At 51.9% G+C, this 15,413-nt stretch overlaps 1 protein-coding gene across 1 annotated transcript in view; it reads left to right on the top strand.

Moving 5' to 3' along the window:
• Window positions 1-15,413, top strand: part of SYT13 (synaptotagmin 13) — a 39,469-nt gene extending 24,056 nt beyond the window's left edge. The window contains exons 2-6 of the mRNA XM_052653232.1: window positions 2,456-2,681; window positions 5,311-5,445; window positions 6,924-7,225; window positions 13,196-13,325; window positions 15,109-15,413. Of these exons, the coding sequence (XP_052509192.1) occupies window positions 2,456-2,681; window positions 5,311-5,445; window positions 6,924-7,225; window positions 13,196-13,325; window positions 15,109-15,413 (1,098 nt within the window). The remainder of the gene's footprint in view (window positions 1-2,455; window positions 2,682-5,310; window positions 5,446-6,923; window positions 7,226-13,195; window positions 13,326-15,108) is intronic.

Here is a 15,413-nt window from a genome sequence, read left to right as displayed (position 1 = left end):
GGCCTTCCTCCCACTCCTTCCACCTTCCAGACACCCTCTCCTTTCGGGTCTAGCTCACGCCCTGGCTCCCAGGACAGCTCTGCTTGCCTCGCTGCAGGTGTCCTCTGCCCTGCCCCATCTGTTACTCACACAGGCTGTCTGCTGCCTGCCTCTGTCCTGCTTGCCAAACACACTGTCACTTACTCTCCTGTTTCTGATGGTCTCCCCAACTCATCTGCGAATAAAGAACCGTGTCTCCCACCTCTTTGTTGCTCAGCATGTGGGAGTGAAACAAGCCTTGAAATCACCTCTTCCTTGAGTGATATAACTGAGAGGCGAAATGATCTGCCGAAAGTTGCTCAACTCAGGCAGTTAGGTCAGTACTAGAAGCGAGGTCCCTGGATGCCCAGTGGCACTCTCGAAGGGGTGAAGGTGCAAAGGAGACCTGACTTTGCAAAGCATACAACTCCTCCCAGGGTGATTTGTCGAAATGTGTGATCATGACAAGCTTCTCTGATGGGTGGGTGCTGCCTGTTAAAGGCTTGAAGGCAGAGAAAAAGGTTGGGAGCCACTGGGGCTGTGGGCTTTGGGTCTAGGCTGGTCTAGGTTCAGTCTTGTCCCTGCCCTCACTGTCTGGCCCCAGGAAACCTTCGTCCGTGGAAGTCAGCAAGTGCTTTTCCAGCTCATGCGTGCCAGATGCACCCTGCAGAGATCAGGGTAGATGTGTTTGGGCCGTATTACAGCCTACTGGGCAGTGTTCCCAAGGGAGGGTGAGGTGTTTTATCCCCTCTGAGCCCCTTAGGGAGCTCTGATGGGTGCATAATGCACTGCGGGGACAGCAGCCCTCAGGTGTCCGCGGGAAGTGGGTACTGTGTCTTATCTCATTAGCACCTTCTCATGGACTCCGTCCATTGTCCAATCAATGAAGATAGTTAGGAATGCCTCCTACCATCAGGTTCCAGCCTCCCCCAGGAATATCTGGGGACAGAGTTTCAACCAGGTCAGAGTGTCCAGGAGTTAGTTGTCCTGGGGTAATGAAATGTACAGAGGGCAACCACTAAACATGAGCTTTGAAACAGTGCAACCGCCGCCCCGCTCCAGGGCTGCACGGACTTCCCAATCTCTGAGTCACTCCTGCCACCGGGCAGAGCCACCTTGACCCCTGGCCAGCCCTTCCCACAGCCACAGAGAGTGGAGGGGCTGGAGGAGAGCCTGGAGCAGGCAGCTGCTTGGGGGCCCTGCTGTGGGTTGGTACCTGCCTCGGTCTGAGGGCTGTTCTGTGGGTGGCCCACCCAGTGTGCGAGCGTTTCAAGCTCTGGATCTGATCATCATCTCCTGTTTCCTGGGGACTGGGCAGGTCCCCAGTATTGCTGCCTGTTATGTAACTTAGAATCTGTCAAATAAGAGCAATCTCAGTCCCCAGTGGAGGCAAAGATAGAAGATGCCACTCCTGTATGAGGGAGCTTTGCTTACTTAAGGCTTGACAATCAGGTGGGTAAAGATGCCCTTTCCTCCGAGTGGAACTAAGTCCTACCCCAGGGCACGTAGCCAGGCAAGTGGAGCACAAATCACATTTTGGTCCTTATCTGGGCATCTTTGCACAGTGCACAAACCGCACAACTGAACATGGGAGCCCTAGCCATAAGTATGTATTGCGTGCTCCCCATGAGCAGACGCTGCAGGAGCAAGGCAAGACATGATCCCTGTGCTTATGGAGATTGTGCACTAGTGGGAGAGACTGACCACAACAGGCCAGGCAGCGATGGAGACGGCACAGGGTGAAAGCCATGCTCTAAAGCAAAGTGCAGAGTGAGGTGGTAGGAAGGGGCAGACTTGGAGGAGGGACTTAATTTAGAGCCTGTGGAGGTGGAGGTGGGTGATTTGTGGGGAGGAGTTGGGGGCCAGAAGCCAGACCCAGAAAGAGTTCAGCCTGTTTGAGAAGCAGGTTGCTCAGTGGCTGGAGAGGGATTTGGGGGTGATGTCAGAAAGGTGAACACGGCCAGGCTGGGCAGGCACTTACGGGTCACTGCAGGGAGTTTAGATTTGGTTCTAAGTGTGGTGGGACCACATTCATTTCTGAGTCACTGAGTGGCGAAGGGGAGGGGGAGAAGGAATGAGAGAGGAAGACAAGGAGAAGAGAAAACAAAGGCAGATGAGAGCAGTGGGGGAGGGTAACCACGACAGGCCTGGGGAACTCTTCTGGACACAGCAGCAGGGTGCCTGGGCCACGGATGCCCAGGGCCTGGACCGACAGGGCTGACATCTCGGCAGGCCCCGGCGTCATTCACGATGGTGGAGATTCTGCTGCACTTGGCGATGATATTTTGCCTCCCCAGGTCATGTTCCTCGGAGCAGAAAGGAACCCCAGCCCTTCCTCTGCCTCCCTTGAAAGCTCAGGTCATCTCTTCTCCCTTCTGTGGATGGAAACAGGCAAGCGGACCACTTGTGGACTAATCGGAGTGATTTGTGTTTGCAGTTTAATGTCAAAAAGTCTACAGAGCCTGTCCAGCCCCGAGCCCTCCTGAAGTTCCCAGACATCTATGGACCCAGGCCAGCTGTGACGGCCCCGGAGGTCATCAACTATGCTGACTACACGCTGAAGACCACGGCAGAGCCTGCTGCACCAGCCAGCCGCCAGGCCCCGAATGACAGCCGCCTCAAGAGGCAGGTCACAGAGGAGCTGTTCGTCCTTCCTCAGAATGGTAGGGCTCTCCTGCCCCTCACTCCGTCGACAATACCCAGCAGGGCTGGAAAGAATCTCTAGCTGGTGGGCGTGGCCAGCCTGTGTCCGCAGCACTGGACACTGGGCAACCAGGTCAGAGGACACCAGGCTTTGGAATTACACTCCATTATTCCCCACGTATTCCCACATTGTGTCTTCCCAAGGCCTCCAGCTTTCCACTGGGAAATGGAGAGTCCCTTCCAAGCTGTATGTACAACTACAAAGGGGATAAAGAGTTGTGGTTAAACTATGGGCTTCATTCAGAGTCATGGGTTTAATTCTCTCCCATTTTATGTACCCATTGTGTGACCCTGGTCATACTGATCATCTTTCTGGGCCTCAGTTTCCCTGGGTATAAAATAAGATGACACTATCACCTGTCCAGTAAGGTTGTTGTAAAATGTAAATATAACAATGCATATGAAGTGTTTAGATCAGAGCCCGGCACAAGGATATAATCAAAGCATCATTATTATTCTCCTTCTCATCAACATCAAGAATGGAACACCTTTTCGTGTAAGGCACTTTGCTGGGCCCTGGGGCAGATATGGAAACAGAGACAGTCCCTAACCCAAAGGAGCAGAGCACACAGACTTTTATAAGGAGATAAAAAAAATCCGGCCAAGAGAATGGATTGTTCTGTGGTTTGGGGTTTTGTTCTGTGTGGTTAGAGAGGGGGATGGTGGAAACAGAAACAGCATAACCGGCTCTGATGCTGACCCGACTCCTAAGGCATCTCTTGGTCGGGGGCCAGCACCCCCGTGCTGGCCAGTGAACAGGTGGCCCCTCCTCCAACCTGGCCCAGGACCACAGTGATTATGCTAGCATTTCTTCAAGGACAAATTCAGGTAGTACCTGAGGCAGAAAGAAATCCTGTTTGGCCTTTAGCCTCCAGGTTTGCTAGCCCACATTTTAAATTAAAATAGACCCATTGAGGACTTGAGAGCTAAGCTGAGCTCTCAAGGTGAGTGGGGAACAATTTGCAGGAGGACCCTTGGGAGTGGTTATCACAATCAAACTCACAGAATGGCTCCATTGTCTTGGGAGCCCCAGTGTCCTTGCCTGGAGAATCCCACGGACAGAGGACCTGGCGGGCTGCAGTCGATGGGCTCGCAAAGAGTTGGAGGTGACTGAGCAACTAACACACACACACCAGATTTCTCAAAGCTGGGATGAAGCCAGGCATGGGCACTGCCCACCAAGGACAGCAGCAGAGCACTTCAGAGTCTGAAACTGAAGGATTCAGAGCACATTTGTCTTCTCTTTCCGGTTCCTCATTCCTTTCCCCACTGCAGAAGGCAACAACCAAGTTCTGATTCCACTGATGATTCCAATTCTGATTCCAATCTAGCAAGGGCCAAATTGGCTCAGCAAGTACTGACCAGAAGCTAGAGGGTGCAAGGGAGGAGAATGCTGGATCAGTCCCGCATTCGCTGGATCATGTCCCCATGATGTGCTGAACTCAGTCCGCTCCCACAAGCAAAGATCCTCACTGGCCCTTTGTCGGGCTCAGGGTCCTGATTCTTGAAGCTCCATCCACTCCCGCATTTCCCAGGGTGCTGGCTTTGGTTTGGTCATGGTTTGGTTTGGAGTTTGAAGGCTGAGGCAGTCTGAGGGCTGACAGCGCTGGGTGCCAGGCAAGCCCCGTCTGGCTCTGACTCTGCTGCTGTTGTCCAAGCCACCTGGGTCCTGAGTGCTTGTGTGCCTGGCTTTCCACGTGGCTGTTCACATCCTGGTCAATTCGTTCCTTGCTTAGACACACCAGGGAGATTCTTCACTACTTGCAGGAACCCGATAATGAACCATTTTGGAAATTAAATACTCCTCTATGTTTTTACCCTTTAAATTAATTCTGAAAATTAAAAAAAAAATTAATTCCAATTTATTTCAAGTGAAGTCTGCTGCAGCTGCTGGATCCTTTTATTCTTGAATTATGCTTGAGTAATGAGAATCTTCCAGATGTTTGGCTGCAGTCCAAGTTAGGGGAAGAGTGAGTGAAAACTGTAGTTTTACTAACTGAATTAAAGATAAGGTCATTCATTTATTCAGCAAGTGATCACTGAACATGCACTAAAGTCCACTCTACTCTCCCTAAGCTTGACTCATTGTTTGACATTTATTTCCAGCATGGCTTGGACTCTGTGGAGAGGTGGAGCTGGAGATGGCCTGGGGAAGGGTTTGCCTGACACAGGCTGACTAGAGTCACATACGCTGGGAGTTTTCTCTGCTGGAAACTCACCAGGGGCCAGGCCCTGAGCTAAGCGCTTTTCTCACTTTATTTCATTTAATGCTCACAGTAATTTCAGGAAGAAGGAACCGCTGTCACTCCCATTCTAAAGATGAGGAAACCGAGGTTCAAAGAAGTCAAGTAACTTGTCCAGGATCACATAACTGTTCATGCCTGACACCAAAGCCCAGGTCTTGCCCACTGGGCTGTGATGGTCCCTGGAAGTTGATGCCCAGGACCACAGATGGTACCACCATGATTTTGCACCCAGTTAGGAAGCTTTTGGTTTGGGGTCGTGGCCTAGCTGGCAGAGATGGAAAATTATGGGCTGGAAAACAGGATCCCAGTGTCGGTATCAGTAATGACTTTACCTTCTTGATAGGTGTGGTGGAGGATGTCTGTGTCATGGAGACCTGGAACCCAGAGAAAGCCGCCAGTTGGAACCAAGCTCCCAAACTTCACTACTGCCTGGACTATGACAGGCAGAAGGCTGAACTATTTGTGACTCGTCTGGAAGGTATGCTCTTAGCTGACTTTCACGGCCTTCTGTGTGCCTGTCTGCCTGAGCGTCTGTGGCTGAAGGGAGCACTGGGGGCTAGATGAGCACTCTGCAACAAACAAGACCCTGAGGCGTGTGATCCTCAGATACACAGGAGTTTTTCCTCTCTCTCATATGCCAGTCCAAACTGGGGATTCCTGGTTGGCGGCCATCTTTCCTCCAAATAGTGATTCAGGGACCAGCTCCTCCTCTCTGAGGCCTCCTTGTCGCCTATTCCCAGCAAGTGGAAAGATGGGGAGAACAGGGAGAGGGCACAGCCATTCCTTAGAAACTGTAACCTATGTATGCTTACTTCCCATTGGCTGAAACTAAGTCACAGGACGGCAGACTGTAATGGAGGCTGGGAAATGTGGCTTACCGGGTCCCCAGTTAAAAGAATGGGGTTTTTTTGGTTTGTTTTGATAAACAGCTAGTCATCTCTGTTATAGAGGCCTTTGACATTGAACAGGGCTTTGCGCTGGACACAGAGGGTGTTCTGAATGGTCAGCAAAGCTTCTGTAGTCCTAGAACCAAGCAGTCTTTCCTATGGAATCAGATTGTTCCTGGTCTCCCTACCCTGATAATTCATTTTACCATCGACAAACAAAGCTAAGACTTTGCAAAGGACATGGGGCTAAAAATGGGCTACTCTGTGATGCCTGGAAACTAGAAGCTGGGAACAAGAAAAACTGGAGTTTTGTATTTAATTTTGCTTTCTTGATGGAGTATTTTTCCTTTTAGCTTTCTTGTATGATTTTTTTTTAGTGTTTCATAGACTTTCTTACATTTGGTCTTAACAATAGTCCCATTTTACAGATTTGAAAACTAAAGTCTAACAACATCAAGTGACTTGTCTAAGATCACTCTGGCTATTTGGTGCCAGAGTCAGGACGAGGCCAGTTCCCCTGAAGCTCAGTTCAGGTTTCTTTCTATTAGGACACATGGCCTTTGTTCTTTATCCTCTCATTCTGCATAACACTAGATACCACGTCACATATTGTCACTGAGGAACCAGTCATGAAAGCTCTCCAGGTGCAAACTGGAAAGCTCCGCTGGGAAAGCATTAAAAACACCGAGGTTCAGAACGTAAAACAACACTCATGAGGTTGTGGCCCAGCGATTCACATCACAAGTGGTTATGTGATAAATATTTAAAATAGAGAACAAATGAGTTACGGTATCCATGGCAACCCTAATAAAAATCATCAGCAGTTTGTGGGCCCAGGCGCCTTGGGGAAGTCTCGGAATAATGAGAAGGATCTCCTATTTCCGCACGGCTTCCCAAAAGGCGATCTCACAAAGCCAGCGTGGTCAGGCAGCCCCGGTGGGGTCTCTTTCAGACCCCCAAGGTCATGGCCGTTAAGGCAGATTCTGCAGCTCACAGCAGGGCCATGCTTCCCGCCTCCCCTTGTCCCTGACAAGCCCCTGCGTCTGTGCCCGTTTCTCCCTGGCTGCAGCTGTGACCAGCGACCATGATGGAGGCTGTGACTGCTACGTCCAGGGCAGCGTGGCCAACAGCATGGGCTCCGTGGAGGCCCAGACGACCCTCAAGAAGCGGGAGCTGCGCACCACATGGGAGGAAGGCCTGGTGCTCCCCCTGGCCGAGGAGGAGCTCCCCGCAGCGACCTTGACGCTGACCCTGAGGACCTGCGACCGCTTCTCCCGCCACAGTGTGGTCGGGGAGCTGCGCCTCGGCCTGGATGGGGTGTCCGTGCCCCTGGGGGCCGCCCAGTGGGGCGAGCTGAAGACTTCCATGAAGGTAGGGTCGCCTCTCCCTGGGGTGGCAGGCCAGGACTGGGCCAGTGCTCATGAAACGAGCTTGGAGACCTTCCCAGCCTGGGGATGGGAGTCTGGGCAGGGAGGCAGCGTGTAAAAGTAAGGTGGAGTCTTGAATAGGGTGGGCGGGGGGCGGTTAGAGGAAACCAATAGCCCAGGATTTGGGGATTCCTGGGGCCTAGTCTTGCCAGGTGCTTGCCAGGCACAGATACCCCTGCCCCTGGCCTCACCATCATGGAAAAGATCGCACTGTGAGCGCCCTGACTCCGGTGCTGACGATGTTTATCCCCATCTAGAACCATTCACACTCCCTGTCGCCTCCACTGCATGCCAGGCCCTGCAGGGGAGAGGAGCTCCTCTACTCAGGGAGAGTACAAGCCAGAGGGAGGAACTGGAACAAAAGGCGGTGCTGATGATGGTGGCTGCGGTACCGGTGACATCTACATAAGACATCTAAGAGGGGCCTGACTGAAGTGCTCTGGGACAGAGAGTTCTAGAAGGCCTGGTGTGCAGTGGCGTTTGTGCTGGACTTTGAAGGAGTGACCACGGCTGGGGGCCCAGGTTGGGTCTCCGCACCCCTCCCCAGCTGCTGAAGCCGTGAGCGGAAAACAATCATCTGCTGAGATGTCGTGCTGTCCAGAGAGGTTCCTTGGAGAGCCAACCACCAATCCCCACAGGCCAGGGCAGTGAGCAGGTCAAGGAGGGTCAGGGCTGCAGGACAGTGTGTGGTTATTTACGCCCCCATTCAAGGGCCTGCCATGATGGTGCCTAGAGGGACCCTTCTGGATGGCCAGTCTCTCAACCAGCTGGTCAGTGCCTTCTCTGGAGACTATATAGCCTGCCAAGCCTAAAATAGTTACTATCTGGCCCTTTATAGAAAAAGTTTGCCGACTCCCATGAGTATTAAAAATAGGAAGAAGAGTAGTAATTTTTGAGCACTTACCATCTATCAGTTGCTGTGCTTGGAACTTTACCTGAGTTCTGCCCCCAGTGAGCAAAGCAGGACTGATGACAGGAGTATGCGCTGATAGGCAAGAGCAATGTGGCTTAGAGAAGCTCAGTAACCGGCGTGGGGTTGCCCAGCTGGGACCTGGCACGCTCGGCCTTGAGGCCAGGTCAGTCTGCTGGTAAAGCCCGCGTTGTCCTGCCGCCACCATGGGACATAAGTGCCCGGTAGTACAGGAGCTGTGGCCAGCAGGCGCCGTTCCTGATGGACACCACGGGAGGAGAGAGTACACTTTCGCTCCCCATCTGCTGCGATCTCTTCTTTGCCTCATTTTCCTCTCTTTCCCAGGCTCAGAAAATTGACAAACATTGACAGCCACTCTCAGCTGGAACCAGGCTGTTCCCCAGCACACTGTCTAATTAGTGTGCGGTTTGGGACTTGCGTGGAATCACAGCCGGGGCCCCTGGGAAGAGGCGCCCAACACGCGGATTTGTTCAGCTGGTAACCCAGCTTCCTCGGGAGATGGAGGGCCTCCCCCTCCAGGCCTCTGGAGTGCTTGGTGCTGCCCGCAAAGGGTGGCAGTCCAACAGGTAGAAGTCTCAGACACCTAACCTGCCTCTACCCTTTCCCCTAGAAGAAAACTTACGCATTCCACAAAGGTCTTGTCCGGTTTCCACCATGTGCCAGGCAGTGTGCCTGAAGCTGGGAGCTCAGGAGATGAGGACAAAGACCCGCCCTCGTGACCCACTCATCCTGATCATCGCACTCATTGTAGCCGTCACTGTCCCACAAATACATTCCCGCATCCACGTGGACCCCTGGCCTGTGTGCCACGGATAAGAACAGTGTCAGAGGGCGGCATGGACTCAGAAGTCGGAGGCGGTGCTCTCGGTGTAAGTGGTAAGGGAGAGCCCCAAGGCCCGGCTCGGGAGCCCCTCTGCCTGACCATCCAGAGCGGATCCTACGGGCTGATTTGAACAAAGTGGGCGGAGCCATCGGCTGCTATAGCCCACGTGTTTTTCCTCTCTTGGTCAGAATGGGTTAAAGAAAGTGCCGGCCGTGCCCCAGTTCTCACCGGAAGCTGGACAGCCACAAGCAGCATGTGCGTCCCCGGGGGCCACAGAGTGGCCGGCTCCAAGGACAGCTGGCCTGATTCCCCGAGAGCCCGAGAGAAGGACGGGGAGCAGGGAAAGACAGGGAGAGGATGGCGAAAGAAGGAGGGTTGCTTTTTGTCAGCAGGTACTTTCAGCAGCAGAGCCGAGGGGGCAGGTGGCTGTGGTGTCACCAGCTGGGCTCGTCTGGGGCTTTGGGCACCCTGCACGGAGCTGCCGAGCCCTTCACGGGTTGCCAGGTCCAGGCTCCTCTCGCTTGGGCACCATGTGGCCAAAGCCCAGGCCAACACCTGTGGAGGGACCTCCAAGAAGTGCCATTGAAGCAGAAGCCTGGTGCTCATCCCAGCTCAGCAATAGCCCACCGGGCACCTGGACAGGCGCCTGAGCTCAGCTCCTTCACTGTGAGAGGAGAGGTCTGTCCGTCGAGGATTCTGGAGGACCACAGGTTTAGGACTTGGGCTTTGCCATCAGACCAGACCCCCATTCGAGGCTCAGTTTCACTACTTAACTGGCTTCATGGGGCTTCCCTAGTGGCTTAGACCATTAAAAGTCTGCCTGCGGTACAGGAGATCTGGGTTCATTCCGTGGGTCGGAAGATCCCCTGGAGAAGGGAATGGCTACCCACTCCAGTACTCTTGCCTGGAGAATTCCATGGACAGAGGAATCTGGCGGGCTACAGTCCATGGGGTCACAAACAGTCGGATACGACTGAGTGACTAACACACACACACACACACACACACACACAGAGGTTACATGAGCTCAGGTAGTGAAGTTCACTCTCTGAGCATCAGGGACTCAGACTTAAAATGGGAGCCAGGTCAGTATCCCTCTTACTCTTGCCATCAAGATTAAACAGGATGTCTCACTCTTCCTCCTCATGCTATGTATTATGTGTTAGCTGTGTCCTAGGTACTGGGAATAGCTTTGTGCGGATGACAGCCTTGATGGACAGATATTGTAACTGTACCTAGCATGGAGTGTGTTGCGTTAGCTGCTACCCTTAACGCCATTACCAAAGTTCCTGGCAGCCCCCAGAAACATTCCATCGCACGACTAGCCACTTAGGGCTGGTTGAATTGTTGTGGTCATATTGAAGACATGTTTCCTGAATGGAAGGTGTGACCCAAGCAGAGGGCTGGCCAGCTCCTCCATCCAGCTTTGCTCCCCAAATCCTGTCTCCCCTTCACCCAGAAACATTGTTCCCAATTAATATTTTCAAGAAGTAGTGACTATCCTTTCTTGATAACTGATGATAATCATCAAAGCAAGGGTAAAGATGCCGTCGTGTGCACCAGGCACTGTTCTAAGCCATTAAATAATTCCTCATTTAATGTTTACCACCCTATTGGGTGGAGATATTGTGGTTCCCATCTTACAGATGAGGAAATGAAGGTTTGGGAAAGTGAAATAACTTGCCCAAGGTCACATGGCTAGTAAATGGTGAGATCAGACTTGAGACCCAGGTGGTCAGATTCTGGAGTCCATATGCTTCGCTCTACCCTTCAGACTATGACCTGCCCCCTGTGGGGACTCTCACTCATTTTTGTCCTTCAACGGATTTGTTGAAATTCCAAACAAACTCTTGTAGGAATCTCAATGGAGAGACTCTCTAAAGCTGCAGACGGTGGGGGGCGGGGGAGGGACAGGCGGATAGACATGCTGGATGCTTCTTGGAGGCATCACGAAGCACAGTTCCTGTGAGTGTCTGTGGTATGTTAGCTCCCATCGTATGCCTGGCCTTTGTTGACATGGTTGGTCATTCTGTAGACTAAGCCAAGCCCCGCTCAGCATTAGTGCATCACATTATTGACGTGATCACATCACATCTCTCAACCCTGCAGGGGCTGGAAGGGATTCTGCCGAGGTCCAGCCCCGGTGGATCCAGGGTGATTCGAAGGTGGGGGGACGGCGTCGGCATCTTTGGAAAAATACATATCTAACCACAGATATAGAGAGAGGTTAGAAACGGATAGTGTAGTAGGAGACAGTGTAGTGGAGAAAAGGAGGCTGAATCCAGCTGGGAATCAGCCAGAGAAACGGGAGCAAGAAGGAAGCGACGTGGGGGAATCAGTCTTTCCGGAAACTGATCCAATTTCTTTATTTTTAGGTTTGCTTATATACCTTTTGTTACACATAGGGACGAATACAGAGTCACACGGGGGTCAGCAGTCCTGACCTTTATCAAAACCAGGTGCTTCACATAAAAAGGTCTTAGGGATTTTATGATCCTTTCTTTCTGATAACCAAAAAACTTATTTTTTTCAAGGGTGTTTTTTCTTAAACCAGGCACCACCCTCCAAATAAAGTTATATTCCTATAGGGTGAGGGTGTCGTGAGTTACAGTCAAGAAAGGAATTTATTCAACCCAAGGTTAACATGATTAATCTTAAAGGTTAATACTTATTTCTCCTATATGTTTAAAGGTTAACACTTATTTCTCCTATATGCTAGTTATATTCATTATAAGGGCAGGGAACATGGAGATTTAGCAGCAAACATCAGCCCAACAAATGAAAATCCTTTCATCAATGTTCCCCTTAAGATCTATTTAGTCTTAAGATAGTGATAAAGTTACATTTTTACATAGCAAGGACACAGTGATTTATAACAAAGTACAGTGATCTATTACAAAAGAGAAAATCCATTAACTCAAAAAGCCTAGTATTGCTAACATCAAAAACTACTATATTTCCTTTTCTATAGTCCAAATATATTGATTAATATATTCCCAGGTGCCTAAGGATATGGAGGCCTGGCGGCAATCATTGACTCCACGAGAAGAAAAAGCCCTATGCTAATTAAGACTCTCAAAATACTCCAAAACTCTCTGTGCTGTTTATGGTTAGGAGGTAGTAAACAATCATGTGCATAGTGGCAGGAGTATGGATAATCCTGACACACAAGCTAGTCTGTCAGCAGAGAGGTTTGACCTGAGACATCCTTGTCCCATCCAGGGGAGGGAATTAGCAGCAATTATTGACACAACAAATGAAAAATCCTTCAGCAATATAATTCCTAACCAACCCACTATACTAATAATTTCTAACTCCCCAAAAGAATTTGCCTTTAGTAAGTCTAAAACATCTCATGCCTCTCAGATTGGGAGGCTGTAAATAATCACATGTGGCCGGACGAACCTATACAGGTGGGCTAGATAACCTTCAGAGGAGTCCGTAAGCTGAAACACTCTTGTCACGCCCAGGAATTTTTATTGCCTTGGAGCTGCACGTTTACTCCTTCTCTGAGAGAAACGGTTATGGGGGAGAGTCCCCCGTAAAGTCAGAGGTGTAGGTGGGAGCATAAACAGACTCTGGTTTTGGGGTAGATGCTTGGGAACGGGGTTTCCTGAGGCTTGATCACGCCTTTGCGTATGCCAAGCCTTGTTCCTCATGACCCTTGCCATGGGCGGAGTTCCTCACGCTGGCCCCCGGCAGGATTCTTTTCCACAGAAATGCCTTGCAACATCCTGCTTCTCCAGGAACCTGATCAGTCAATGCAGTGGTTTTCAAACTAGAACCCTAGGGTTCTGTGCAAAGATGCCTGAGGGGGGCACAGGTGATAAAGTGAGAGGAAGTCCTGGCCCTCTGTCCCCGGCCGCATCCTGAATGGCATCTCTTTGATCTGTTCGGTATGTTGGGTTTGAATACAAGCTGTTTTTAAAATCACAATTGTGGCGAATGAAACAAACTCATATTGAAACACAGGCTGGCATAGGATCTCTCTATGCCCTCCTCCCTTCTGCAAGCCTGGAGAAAGCAGCCCTGATGGGTAAGTGATTTCCAGGATGCCTCCTGGATACAACTCCAGGGCGACCTCAGCCTCAGCAATAGTGACGGGGCCAGAGGGCATCCCTAAGTGAGGCTCCCCTCCTGCCTCCCCGATTCTGTTTCAGGAGCTGTCTGCGGGGATGGGAGAGGTCCTTCTCTCCATCAGCTACCTCCCGGCTGCCAACCGCCTCCTAGTCGTGCTGATTAAGGCCAAGAACCTCCACTCTAGCCAGTCCAAGGAACTCCTGGGGAAGGGTGAGTGAGGTGTGAGAGGGGAGCCAGGGCCCCTCTAGGTATGTGCACAGATGGAGGTGGCGCCTGGGAGGCAGTGGGGACGGGTGAGCAGGGCCCTGGAACCTGAGTACTTTCATACAGTCAGCCTCAGCTGTGTCCTCCACCCCCAAGCTCACAATCAGTTCTGAAGGACACCCTCGCTTCCCTAAAGTCATGTCCATTAACTCCCAGGCCAGTCCTACCCGTTAGTGCCCAGGTGTCAGCTTCCTAGGGCTCCCACCTTGCAGATCCATCGTGAGAAGAACAGCCTGATCCGTGGGTCACAAGGAATCCTAGGATCAGACTGTAGCCAGGGAGTGGAGACTCTGGGCTCTAGGGGAAGCTTGGCCCCACTTTGTCGCCCAGGCCTGGCTGGGCGCATCTTCTGGGCAGGTGGTGGGATTTCCCTTCTCCAGTCTCAGCTAGCCACCAATCTGCTCCCCACACCCACCCTAGACTCCTCCCTCTTCCCAGCCTTTGTCGACCTGCCATCCCCAGACCAGCTGGGTGTGGATGACGGCAGAGGCATGTGGGCACACAGGCTGAGGAGGCGTCTCTGCCCCATATACCCAAATAAACATCTCTTCAATGGCCCGGAAGCCTTGGCTTTTCCCTCTGGATACTCCAGCACAGGCCCCAAGGCTTAAGGACCAAACAGCCCCTTTGGTCAGAGCAGGAAAGAAAGCAGCATTGGTCAGCCGTGTGACACCCGGACTGGGAGCCAAGTGCTCAGAGCAGGATATAAATACATCGATATTTATAGCAGGAAGCAAATAAAGAATTGCCTCTGCAGTCAGGACCTTTGGGCAAGAGATTTTTGATGAATGAAAAATCACCCGAGTTGGTCTGGCTGACAGATCCCTGAGCCGGAGGTCAGAACTCAATGCCTTTGCCTCATCCCCTCCAGACAATTCTTTGCCTCCTGCTCTTTTTTTTTTTTTTTTTTTAATTTTTATAGCTCCTGTCAGGACAATTATAGCTCAACACTTTATCACTCAAATATCTCTGTTGAAATAACAAACGAACCACCTGGGAGTGATAATTATAGCAATAAATAGAGAGTCACAATTATCCTCACATTAGCTTTGGAAACCTTGACTGGTGGAGACACCATCCCAGCCCAGAGCCTCGAGACGCTGCGTGCAGGCTTGCCTAGCAAACTGCCGCCTGATTTCTGGGGTGGGGGTGGCAGCCGGGCAGCTCTACTGGGTCTCACCCTCCACGTGGGGTGGGATCCTCCAGTAAAACTTGCAAAAGAGCAGAAGAGAAAAACGCGGTCACCCAGCAGGAGACCTCTATCTTAGGAAGGGACGAAAATGCTTGGATGAAGAGCTAAGGGGATGAAGACGTAGGGATAGCGTAGTGTTCCTGGTCTGGGTTTAAAATCAAGCTGCAGGATGTCTGAACCATCATCCTGGGCCTGGTGTGATATGGGACGTGAAGGCATTCCGAGGGGCTCTTGAGAAAGGTTTCCTAGCGGTGTTTCAGTGTGACCCTGTCATGGTCCAGGAAGGAGCTTTTGCTGTATCCTCATGTTCAGACTGATGCCTGCCATAAGGTGGGCATTGAATCACTGTTGAATAAATACATGGCCCATGAGGTCGGGGGAAAGGGCTGGTGGAGCAGAAGCCTCAGTGAGGATCTAGAGCCGGAGACCCTGTCTCTCCATCCCCAAGAGGCAGCACGACCCCAGCTCTCCCCGCCTCAGACCCCAGAAGCTCACTCCTGGCCCCTCTCTCTGTCTCTTTCCCCCGCCCCTCCCCAGATGTCTCTGTCAAGGTGACCTTAAAGCACCAGGCTCGGAAGCTGAAGAAGAAGCAGACGAAACGAGCCAAGCACAAGATCAACCCCGTGTGGAACGAGATGATCATGTTCGAGCTGCCGGATGACCTGCTGCGGGCCTCCAGCGTGGAGCTGGACGTGCTGGGCCTGGGCGCCGAGGGGCAGAGCTGCGTGCTTGGCCACTGCAGCCTGGGCCTGCACGCCTCGGGCTCCGAGCGCAGCCACTGGGAGGAGATGCTGAAGAACCCGCGCCGGCAGATCGCCATGTGGCATCAGCTGCACCTCTAG

This window comes from Budorcas taxicolor, chromosome 15, assembly GCF_023091745.1.
Source record: "Budorcas taxicolor isolate Tak-1 chromosome 15, Takin1.1, whole genome shotgun sequence".
NCBI classification, from domain to species: domain Eukaryota; kingdom Metazoa; phylum Chordata; class Mammalia; order Artiodactyla; family Bovidae; genus Budorcas; species Budorcas taxicolor.
The sequence above is the reverse complement of the archived record's forward strand: the minus strand, read 5'-3'. Positions and strand labels throughout refer to the sequence as shown.